This window comes from Harpia harpyja, chromosome 13 (assembly GCF_026419915.1).
Source record: "Harpia harpyja isolate bHarHar1 chromosome 13, bHarHar1 primary haplotype, whole genome shotgun sequence".
Taxonomy (NCBI): domain Eukaryota; kingdom Metazoa; phylum Chordata; class Aves; order Accipitriformes; family Accipitridae; genus Harpia; species Harpia harpyja.
In genome coordinates, this window is record NC_068952.1 from 29,708,360 (window position 1) to 29,720,628 (window position 12,269).

Here is a 12,269-nt window from a genome sequence, read left to right on the forward strand (position 1 = left end):
TGAGGGAAGAGGCAAAACAGCCAGCAAGGAGAGGCATGTAGCAAGACACAGCTCAAGACCACTCAGCAGTTCCATTTGTCCACCTCCAAGATGCAGACAAAGTAATGTGTTTTTCCCTTCAAATTTAGAAACAAAGAGGGTTTTTAAGTTATAGCGAAATGGTTCCTTAAGTCTCCTCCCCCTGTCCCTAGGGTATGGGACCCTGCTCATCCCCAGGGAGCACAGAGATGCAGGGCACTCACAGACCCCATCCCAGGGAGCTTCAAAGAGTCCCCTTATGCAGCCCACTGCCACCATGGGGTGGGCATGGCATGGGTTGGCAAGTCACGAAAGCCATGGACAAGGGAACAGTCATGTGCAGCGTTGCTCAGCCGCTTCTGGGGCGATGCATGGGGCAGCTCCTTCACAAGCCCATGAGATCACCACTATGTGATTCTAGCTGGCAGGGAGCACTCAGCTTTTAGGATCCTACAGAGTCTGAGATTGGCTCTTGACACTTCCTTCACGCCCAATTTGGAAACTCTCTAGGCAATGGAATTTGGTTGCTTATGCCCAAAGTGAAGACTGCAACTTGCTTTTATCTGTCCTATTTGCACATATCTTTCTTGGGGACAGGTATAAGATGAGGCTGGAGGAGTTGCTGTGTGATAAATTCAGACACAATCCCAATTTTTACTTGCCAGAATACCCTCTTCCCTTGAATTTGAGGACTGTCAGATAAAAAAATATATATACCATCAAAGTATATATGTTAAGATCCTGTCTGCGCTATGAATTGTAACTGTGTTGTACATGGACATCCTGATTTGATACAGCAGTAGCTGAGGCGGCCTCTGGGGTAGCACCACCAGAAACAAATTGTGCTCTCACTGGAGCAATGTGAGCTATGAAATGATTTCCAGAAATAAGCATCTTCCTGCTGACATCCCAGATGAGGCTGACAGTGGCTCCAAGACTGCAGAATATGAATGAAACTTGTATTCACGTCAGCTGTGTTAGAAATCCAGTACAACACACTGTATATCAAACGGAAGAAGGATTCATCTAGGGCAAATAATTTCAGCTTCCAAAGAGAGACTAAAGAAGGCTAATAAAAAATATATTTTCTTAATGGGCCTCTGTTGGTCTTGCTTTAATCTTCAAAAACCCATATCTTCACACATTATAACACTAATGATTACCTTTGTTTTTCATTCTTACTGACACATTAAAGACCCAGTAAATGTGTTAACAAGAGTGCATTGCAGAGTCTTAAGACCAGTGCAACGGTGGTTCCCAGGTGGAAACCCAGCTTAGAACTAGGCAAATGTTGTTTACCTGCATTAACTCTTTGTTCCCTTACTGTTTAAGAAAATATCAGTGAAGGACAACTTGGGTCAGAGAAGTAAAAAGAGAATTAAAAAATGGTCTCTTTCAGATTGCTTCCATCACCACATTTAGATCGTGCTGATCTCTTCTTCATGAAGCATAGCAGCTCCCTTGCAGCTATGTAGGAAAACAGCTTCTCTGAGCTTCCAGCTCAAGTGAAACAAATGGGTAGAGCAAAAGACATGACATGAGGAGCCCTGTGCTCTGTTCTCAGCTCTGCCACTAGAAGGGCATGAGACGGGGTAAGGCATTCAATGTCTCTCTGCGTCAGTCTTCCCTGGATTTCATCAGCCGGTGAAGTCTGCTGATGACACAGAGCTGGGATATGCAGTTAAGACAGAGGAGTGGTAGGACACTGTACAGGAGGAAACCCAACTTGATAGAGAGTAGAAAAACAGCAATGGGGTGGAAAGTGTGGAGCACAAAGTGCAAGATGGTGCCCTTGAGGACCAGACCACAGAATCTTCTCCTACAAGCTGAGACTTCATCAGTTGAGGGCAACCGCTGGTCACTTGTTAGAAGATGATGTACAAGTCAAGAACTCGAGAGGAAAGAACTTGAACTCAGGTTAAAGGACAACTGTACAGTAACAGTCAAGAAAATACTTAAGCTAGAAATGAGAAGAGCAGTGAGGTCTGTGGTGGTCTTCTAGCAAGGATAGTTGAGACTCATATTCTACACTAACGTTTTTCAAAAAATGGTGCCTCATCAGTTTATGAAAATCAAATTCCAGTCCTACGATCCTAAGTTTTAAATAGTTTAAGCTCCTGACTTTCAAACTGGTTATGAAAGGGGAACTGTTTATTGCCTATAGTAACAGAACTGTTCTCAAAGATTACTTTGTAAATTTGACTACAGCAATGGTTTGAGTGTTACCTGCATGTTTAAAATGGAAGCAAAGTATCATGTGCCAGTGGGTGAGTAACATAAAATGGAACTAACTGGTCCGGTTTAATTGCCTATGGTAAACAAAACACAACCATTTGACAAAACCTAGAAACTGTAGAAAGTTTATTTGATTTGTTATATTATTTCAAAAGGAGTAACCTACCTGGTGCCTTATTAGTTAAACACAAACAGGGATTACATTTAAATATAAAGCACGGCTTCACAATTTTAGTCATCTTAAGGTACTCACTTACCTACTTATCACCCGCTTTCACAGGTCTCATTTTCCATTAGTTTTACAGAAGCAATTGTAAAGTCATTTCTTGACTCCATTAACATAATTTTTCCTGTTATTTTCAAACCAAATTCCATGATTTCTTTTCCAGACCTTACACAGTATCTCTGTTAAGAGCTCTTTTTCCAGGTGTGAATATATTTCAATACGTATACAGAACCCAAGGAAATATAGCTACACAGATTTTATTTTACTTATAAGCACAAAGTCACAAGCTGAGCTTTGTTATACTTTAAAATACATATTTCAACTAACTGCCAAGCTACACTGCTGTTACCAAAAGGCATCTCAAACACTAAAGGGGAAGATCTTAAGTTTCATCTACTATCATCATTGAAATGTAGTCTCTGTAGTGAACAGAATTTGTTTCTGGATCTAGAGCAGTGGAGAGCATGTCCTCCATTTCTTCCTGAGTAAAGGGCTCACCTGAAAGACAGCAGAGAATAACACTTTGTCTTGATAAGTATTCTTTTCAGGGCTGGCAAATTACACCGCTTTTTCCTTGCAGGGATCTCCTTTTGGTCCTCACGCAGAGGAGAAAAGGAGCAATACTAAGGATCCGATTCCTTCACTTTTGCCAATGTAAGTGCTGCACACCAAGCAAGCTGGTCTAAGGGAAAGGAGAAAGAGGGCCTGGATCTTCTGATATCCTTCTAGTTCACAGACTCCAAAACAGCCAGTTCCTCTCTGCCACAGGGATTTCAAAACAACCATTTTTGTCAGAATTAATTCTTCTAATGTGTACATTAGAATTATTATCTCTCATTTGGCTATCCTTGCACTTGTATTTTCATCATGAAAGGCTTCTGCCTTTTCTCTTTTAGGAGCTTCAAAGCTGCTGATGGCCTACTTCATCCCTCTTTGAGAACAAGGTTCTCATCTGAGGATGGGTCTTGCGCAAAGCCTGCACATCATTTTGTACTTGAGGCAGGTAGGCGTGAGTCAGTCGTGCAAGAAAAGCAGGCTCTTCAAGGGATATTGAGGATTACATGATATACGACTTAAATCTGGTCTTTGAATCTCTTTGCGTAGGGCACTGGAATTAAGGTCAAGATAATGTAGGAATGAATGAGCACTGAAACTACCTGAAACATCTGGAAATCTAAACTACAATTTTACAGAAGGACAGAAAAAGAGTCACATCTTTAGGAAGCACAGAGATGTGCACAGAATCATAAACTATCCACACAAGATTGAATTATGACTCTTAATAATAATAATCTCTATCTTATAATGTCTGCAAGCAGGCAGATGATAAATGTTCGTTCCCTGCGTTATTCACCAGTGAAATGTTCCAGTCTGCAGCCACTCATCATGGCAACAGTATTGTTTGAAGATAACGTATCTACTCCCGCAAGTTTTGGCATGCAGAGTGAGGACCTCAAGGTGCCATACACACATGTAATGTCTATTTACTTAAATACTGATATTACAAAAGTCATGTTACCTTCTTTAGTCAAATATTTGACCAGCTCCTCTTTAGTAATATATCCACATTTATGCTCATCCAAAGCCTTTAAAGAAAAAGAATAGAACTTGTGGTTTTAACCACATTTAATCAAGAATCAGCAACTTCTTTCCAGCAATTAGGTACTTGAATATTTAGTTACAGACCTCAAATGCATGTAGAAGAACATCTTCTGGAATAGGCCGGTAGCTGAAACCATTGAATCAGAAAGTTAACTCACTGTTTGCCAGGCTGCTGTACTATTCTGAAAGAATAAAATAGGAGTACTAAAGGAAAGGGAAAACTTATTTTCTATGAGAATTTACTACGTTTATCTACCAAACATTTAATTCCAGCTTGACTTTTTGGAACTGTCCATATCTTTACCTCTTACGTCTTTTATTACACTCCTGTTTAATTTTCCTTGTGCTAAGGAGCAAGATGAATGGCTTCTGCATGTCTGGGCTGCCTGAGTGGGTTAGTAGGGATCAATAATAGTGAATCATTCCACGTAGCCAATGCACTGAACAGGAGATGGCCAAACCAAGAACACAAAGTTTTGTCTGGGTACGCTGGTAGCTAGGCAACAGATCACCTAGTGGGACTTTGACAGTCTAATGAGCTGATGATGAGCAAAGGAGGCTGGTAGCTATAAAAGAAAAGGTCTGTCTGTCACTAACAATTTCAGAGAGAGAGGAAAACTGGGCACGTGTGTGCGTGCATATGTGTGCCTGATTTCAGAGCTGGAAAGGAAGCCCTGTGCAGCAATGGAGAACTTCCATATCCCAGCAGACTTCACCAACCCCCAAGAATACTAAAGAGAAGATGTTAAAGCCAGGAAGCTTCTAACTGCTTGATTGTTTCGTCCAGACCCGCCTCACTCTTTTACTATCTAAAAATCAAATGTGCTAAGAAGCAGCCTTGTTTTTTGTGATCCAAATCTCACGTGCCCTTGGATAAGTGAACTATGGACATAGTGCCCCAAAAGACAAAGTGGGTCTTGACAAGCCTGAACTAGTCTGGAGAAAGTGTGTGGGTTTAGTTTTTTGTGTGTGTGTATGTTTGTGTGGAGGGGGTGTGGAGGAAGAGAAGAGAACCCAGAGCAGCAAGGTATTTTGTGAAAGGGTGAACATCGGTATGGAGCCAGAAATGTGCCTTGAAGGCCAGAGAAGGCAAAGGTGCAGGAACCTGGGAAGGCAATGCACGTGCCCCAGTACACCGGGACCCAAACACTGCTAGCTGGTCTGTGTCCAGACACGGGCGCAAGACTCTCAAACACAGCCCCAAGGTGGAGCCTGCTGTCTCTGGATGCTGCGAGAGAGTTTTGGGAAATCCTATAGCTATTTCGTGTGTAGAACACCCTCCTACCAAAGGCCCTCTGTGTGCAAAATAACTTCTCAGTATTGGACAAGACTGAGTCTCCCAAAAACCTTGGCTACCATCTTTAAAATGAAAGATAAATTCCCTATCAGTAATCTTGCTTTTAGTGCAAAATATCAAAATAGCACAAGTTCCGGTGTACAGGCAAAGATTTCTATGTACCTCTGAATAATGAACAGCATTTTTGTTTTAGACTTTTAGATCAGCAGTCTTTTAGAGTGCTAGTTGTGTACCTTCAACTGTACCTGGCAGTCACTTTGAGACCTGAATATGAAGCTTATTTACACAACTTATTAGAAACACACTGTAACACACTGTGCTTCTCAGTAACTGTAACTCATATGTTCAGGGAAAGTAATGGTTATGACCTTAATTTCAATGTAAAGTATTTCAGAGATGCACAAAACATATTGAATAGCAAGTTAATTCTGATTCACATTAAAAATACAAAAGCTACACATTATCACAATTCATGATTTTAAGCTGGTATTATTTATATCATCCATACAACATAATTTTATGTAGACAAAGTAATTTTGAACGAAAATCTATCAAGCTAATGTAAACTGAGTTTAAATAACAAAAAAAATCTGTACTCCTTCCAGTTACATAAAATTACTATAGATATATATATTCAGAATCAACCCTGTCAATCTGGAATAAACTACAGACACAGAAAAACCACTTTCCATTACCTTCTGTCAAGTAGTACTTTTGTCATCACTGGAAGAAATTTTTCCAGATGAATGTATCCGGTTGGTTCTTCTTCTTCTACCTAAAAATAAAACTTAAGTATGGCAGGTTATATGACTCATTAGCAAACTAATATGAAAACCAGAAAATTGGGGTGGTTCCTGCATTAAAATTACAGGGTTAGAATTTGAATATTTACATCAGGTTTTTAGTGTCACATGGCACCATAACATCTGAGTGAAATGCTTGTGACCAAACAGAAAGAAATTCGAGGAAGAAATAATATCCCAGGCAAAATACAGGCCTGCTATTACAGACACTTTCAACAACTCAATATTGCCCTCTTGAGCTTAGAAACCATTCATGCAAAGGAACTGGATGTCTAATAACTGATCTTATCTCCCACAATAACTCAGCAGAGGTTTAAACATTCAGACTGCATTCATACTAGTAAAGTCTAGCAGGACCTGGAACATTCCCAAGCTGTGTAATGTGACCACCCACAACAGCAAAGCATTAGCACATTCCCTGGCATGATTTTGGCCTGTGCCACCTAACACTCCCCCCAGCAGTCACCAGGCCTGGCTAGGACCTTAGGGACTTTTCCCCAGCAGGCTGCTTTGTGCAGCCATGCCACGTAAAACATTTACCAGGGTAGACATGAGCTGCTCTGTGCCAGCTGGCTTCAACACCCAAGGATGTTACTGGGCATATTTAATGTGCTAGTTTGGACATAGCCCCAGTCTAGTACACCTCAAGGATGGAATTTGTTGCCTACAGTGTTTCATAGCCAGGCAGAGTTGTCAGGGGAAGGACCAGAGAGGCAGGCAGACTGAGTCAGGGCCGTCTGAAACAGTCCTAAGGCAGCCCATAAAATGCTACACAAAGAAAAGCTTCCCTTTGCCTCCCAAATAAATTAACAGATTAGTCCCAAAACATCGGAGACTTCTAGGAGCATTCGCACTGCATTCCTATACTTCCACCGGAGATGAGCAACATGGTAAAAACTGCTCCCTATCATCGGGGTGCATCCCTTCCCTGAAAATTTCAAGTTTTGCTCCCAAAAGGAGCCCTCTTAATGGAGCTAGCCTGTTCCTGTCTGTGTTGAAACTGGATGCATGCCGTGTGGTCTCACATGGCAGCAGCGACACCTTGCTAGGCTCCCCAAGACACAGCTCAGACTGAAAGAAGACTCAGAGAGGCACTGATCTGAAATCTCCTAACTGAGCCAGGAAAAGACGAAGTAAGAAATCTTCCTCTTGGGAGCTGGGTCAGAGCTGGGGTGATGCCTGATACATCCCGTTGCTTAACCGGAGAGCTGCAAGTGCTGCTGCATGCTCTTTTCCAGTGCTCTTGAAGGGTTTTGGTTTTTAAAAGCACACAGCCACACCTCTTGATGCTTTAGAGTGGAAATTGGGTTGAAAAAGCACTTTTTCCCTTCTGTTTGGTAAGCCTAGCGGAAGGGATCTTAGCAAGGAAATGAAGCTGTTGCATGCTGCATGCTAAATCAAATGGTACCTTTTACCATTACAGAATCATTTGTTTTAATCCTTGCTTGACTGAGAACATGTAACAAAACACCTAGTAAAACTTAACTTTTTTTCCAGTGACATAACAGTTAGCCAATACACTGAACTATACCACGCATCACAAATACTGAGATGTAACAGTACACAGGATGTTTTAGGGAACATCTGTCCTTCAACTAGTATTAGGTCAGAAGTCCACAGAGACAGAAAAAGAAATATGGTAGCTATTTATCAGAAAGAGATAGATGTGTCTTACATTAAGCAGAACAAAAAAAAGCAAGGACCCAAAACATCCATGAAGATGATACGTTATATAAACCATGTTTAAGAGCCAAAAAATATTAGATCTGTTCATCCAAACAGTTGAAGGTCATCCTAATTTTCATACCAGAAGAGCTCACCAGCAATGACCACTTCAGAGCTCAACATAACAAATACCTCTGAAAGTGTCAGCCCTCACTGACAAATATCATCCAGATTTGTCTCTTTTTGTTGGTGTGCTATTTGTATTTTGCCTTCAGAAAGCAGTCTGTGGAAGAAACGTGTCCTTCCTGACAATGGACCTAGTCCTGGGAGGTGATGAGCAACCTCAGCTTCCTCTGACCTAGAAAGAACAGCTTCTGTTTCAGTGGCTCTCCAGGCCCAGCAATACCTTGAACTGTTAAAAGTAATCCTATTTCTAACATTGGATAGATATGTGAATAAACTGAATATATTAACTTCACCTAAGTCAGTAAGTATTCAGATTTGCAGGTATATGTATCCTCTTACTCTTCCTCATGCTCACTCCTGTTCTACACCTCATTTCCCATTCATGTTTTCCTTTTTCTGTAATTCCTCCTCTTTTCACAGTGACCGTGACAGTAAGAGTATTTGCTTGTTCAAACTCTGTGAGTTTTGCTCTATTTCCTTCCTTTGAGTACATCCACAGCTCCCATAACAACTGTATTGTAGCACACATTATGTTTTGTATCTCTACTCTCACAGCTATACTATTATTTTCCATATAACGTTTGGGGACTTGAGTCACAAAGAAACAAAACCATCTTCCAGAGTTATCCAGGAGATCTGTGGCAGAGCAGTGCACTGAACCTGGGATTTCAAACTCCAGGCACTGTAGTAACCCTCAGATTAGCTTTCACCATCTCTAGGCTTATCATTTAATCTTAACTTTGTAAGTAGGCCTAAAGATATTCTAAGTACAGCATTTAGCATAAGGCAATATAGCAAACAGTATATGATAATTTTTAGAGATAAAATAATTACATGAATGCTGATTTGGCAGATATTAATAATTTGAGGGCAACATATGCTAGTTTAGCTACAATAAAGCTAACAGGAAGATGAGATGACTGAGAGACACAAGTAGTGAGAAACTAAAATGAATCACAGCTTACAATGGGCAAAAATATTGGAGAAATAGCTTGGTTACAAACCGGCCAATAGAGACAATTTTTACCTTATCTAGGTTAAGATAAAATGGTATTACCATAGTCAATGATAATGGTATCTTATATAAATTAAGATATATTTGTGATTAACATAATACATCAAGGGTTCTACAAAAAGACAGTGTTCTGGTACTAAGCCTATGCCAAGGTTTCATTAGAGGCACCATGAAACCTTCTTTGAGATTTAACTTCCAGTCCAGTGTTCTTTAAGGTTAACCATTACTCTTAAATGTATTCTTTCTTCTTGCAGTATTTGTACTTTAATTTAATATCCTTATAATCGACAATTGCATACATGTTATACTGTTGTATCTCAACAATCTTCCACCTCATAGCTGCATTGCATTGTACTTTCTTATGCATTACTTATCTCATATTTTCAGTAATGCTGAAAATTGGGAAAAAAAAATAAACTAGAAAGTCCAATCTCTTTGGGAGGGGGAGGCAGGCCTTAAACTCTCCTGGTTCCCCTGGACTGGGCAGGGGGTCAAAGCATCTGCTTCCTTTTCTCAATTCTGTATCTTGAGTCAGTTGCTCTGTTCAGTTGCTGCAGACAAAAATCTCTGTGGGCCACTAAAAATATCATCCGTATTAAGCACCATAATTTATCTTTTCATTTTGTCTTGTTTGTCAGTGGGAGCTGGGACAATCTGGTACTGAGAGTACAGAACCAGAGCAGACAGATTGCAGTATCATGTTAAAAGATGTTTCTCCTCCGATGGTTCTTTGCACTTCCTCATCTGAAGCAGCTGCATCATTTTCACAAGACTTAGCACAAGATTTTTCACACTAAATTCTGATCTACAAGAGACCAGGCAAGCCTGCTGAGGAGACTACTACTGCAACCATCCAAATTTGGGGGGGGACAGAAGGAAAAGAGTAAGAGAGATCAATTCCCAGTATCCTGACCTATACATGAAAAAGAAAAAAAACCTTCCCCCACCTCTTGGCCCCCGCATCTTCCATTGCTTAAGGCAGCATATCAGTTTGCAAAAATAATGTGAAGTCTTTTTCCCACTTCTTTGTCCCATTTATTCACCATACCCTACCAAGGCACCAGCACACTATCCTTTCTCTTACAAGCATGAGATAAGGAGACAAAAATTAGTGCAGGAAAAAACTGTGGAGAAATGTGATTGAAGTTCCTTACCCCTGCATAACACTGGGAGAATGGGAGGACCACTAGGTCTTGCGAAGTTTTATGTGTGAATTCTGAGTTACAGGCTTAAGTAATCAAGTAAGAAAAGATTACTTACCTATAACTGAGAAATCTCAAGACTAGGAGAGACCTCATGAAGGACAGAAAGTTGAGAGGTCTGGCTATAAGATAGCAATAACAGGATGCAGTGAAAAAAAATAGCAGGTCTTCCCTCTGTGTATTTTTGGAATTTGAAGTATAATTTTAACACCTGCTCAAGAACTAATTTTTATTACTTAACCATCCAGTGTATGTCCATGGCATGTCCAGAAGAGTGAGATGGTTAGTTAGGGTTTGGATATCCTAATCCAACTGAGGTTTAGGACATTCTTTTTGCTCAGCCAAACCCAATTTTTCCTCCATTTTCTATAAATGTCCCTCCGCCTTGGCACAGTGTCACAGTGACCTTCTGGGGTAAAAGACCGTCAAAGATTCCTCATTTTAACCCACCAATGTTGTTACCTCATCAGCCTAAAGGCTTGCTTCAGGGCAACCTGAGAGACTGCCTGCCTACCTGAATGACTTCCATGACACTTCCAGCCTCTGGGAGAAGAGCTTAGGTTTTCCACACAGCAAGGCAAAAGGGCCAACCTTGTGCAAGTTTAAGATTGAAAAAAATACAAAAGATCTAAACAGTTACCTTTGCAAGCAGTTCATGTAGTTCTGCCTCAGTTGGGAAGCAACCCAGTGACCTGACAATTGAACCAATCTCTCTGAAAGAAAGAAAGAACATCTTTGTCAGTAAATCTGCAATACGAGAGTGTCTGTGGAGAATCCAGATACCAATTCACAGCTTGCATATAGGAGTGTGCATGTACAAGCACACAGGCACGCATAATCGTATGTATGTGGACTTTTAAATGATGTCTTAGTAAGCAATGTCTATTTTTACAGACATTAATTATTCTGGAGCTTTTTGGAAGAGTATAATTGCTCTTGTGACTTTCCCCAAAAATTCTTCTTTACTATTGTGTTGCAGCTTACTGTGTGCAGGTTACTTTTCAACTGCTGTCCTCTAATTGTTAAGCTTAATTTCAGTAAAGTCTACATTTATATAGTTAACAAAACACTTGGAAACCTACTGAGATGAAAGGTAACAAATAAAATACATGTTTACATTAAATGCTGTAAAGATACAAATTCTAACTGCAGTAAAGAACAATTACAAAAGGTCAGGAAGGAGGCAGCCCTGCTATGCCCCTGCTGTGGTCTGAAAGAGTCATACAGACCAACACAGTGGCTTATCACCTCCCTGTTTATGCTGCAAAATATATTCATAGCTTACATTTACTGCTGAACCTGGTGTAGTTGTTCTGAGGATCTAAATAAAATTCTGACCTGTCCTGGTTTTGGCTGCGATAGAGTTAATTTTCTTCCTAGTAGCTGGTATAGTGCTATGTCTTGGATTCAGTATGAGAAGAATGTTGATAACACACTGATGTTTTCAGTTGTTGCCAAGTAATGTTTAGACTAAGTCAAGGATTTTTCAGCTTCTCATGCCCAGCCAGCAAGAAGGCTGGAAGGGCACAAGAAGTTGAGAGAGGACACAGCCAGGAGAGCTGACCCAAACTGGCCAATGGCATGCCCAGTATATAAACTGGGGGGAGTTGGCCGGGGGGGGAAAGATTGCCGCTCAGGAACTAACTGGGCATTGGTCAGCGAGTGGTGAGCAATTGTCATTTTATTATTGTTATTATTATCATTACTATTTTCTTCCTTTCTGTTCTATTAAACTGTTCTTATCTCAACCCACGACTTTTACCATTTTCCTTCTGATTCTTTCCCCCATCCCACTGGGGGACGGGGGGGAGTGAGTGGGCGGCTGCATGGTGCTTAGTTGCTGGCTGAGGTTAAACCATGACATGACCAAACTGGCAATGCCTCAAAAAAGTTTATGAGGAACACCATCGCAGACTAGAAACAAAAGCACTGTGAAGCTGTAAAAAAGAGTACTAATGAGACTTACAGTCTGATTGAAAACAAAATAACATAGGCTTCAATACTGCTTGTGATTTTCAGT

General features: G+C 40.6%; 1 protein-coding gene across 1 annotated transcript in view; it reads right to left on the reverse strand.

Annotated features, from left to right (window-relative positions):
- Positions 1-2,362: 2,362 nt before the first annotated feature.
- EFCAB2 (EF-hand calcium binding domain 2) overlaps positions 2,363-12,269 on the reverse strand; it is a 34,257-nt gene continuing 24,350 nt past the window's right edge. Inside the window, exons 3-7 of the mRNA XM_052806525.1 lie at positions 10,890-10,962; positions 6,074-6,153; positions 4,166-4,208; positions 3,999-4,065; positions 2,363-2,977 (exon numbers count right to left, since the gene is read on the reverse strand). Of these exons, the coding sequence (XP_052662485.1) occupies positions 2,862-2,977; positions 3,999-4,065; positions 4,166-4,208; positions 6,074-6,153; positions 10,890-10,962 (379 nt within the window). The 3' untranslated portion in view covers positions 2,363-2,861. The remainder of the gene's footprint in view (positions 2,978-3,998; positions 4,066-4,165; positions 4,209-6,073; positions 6,154-10,889; positions 10,963-12,269) is intronic.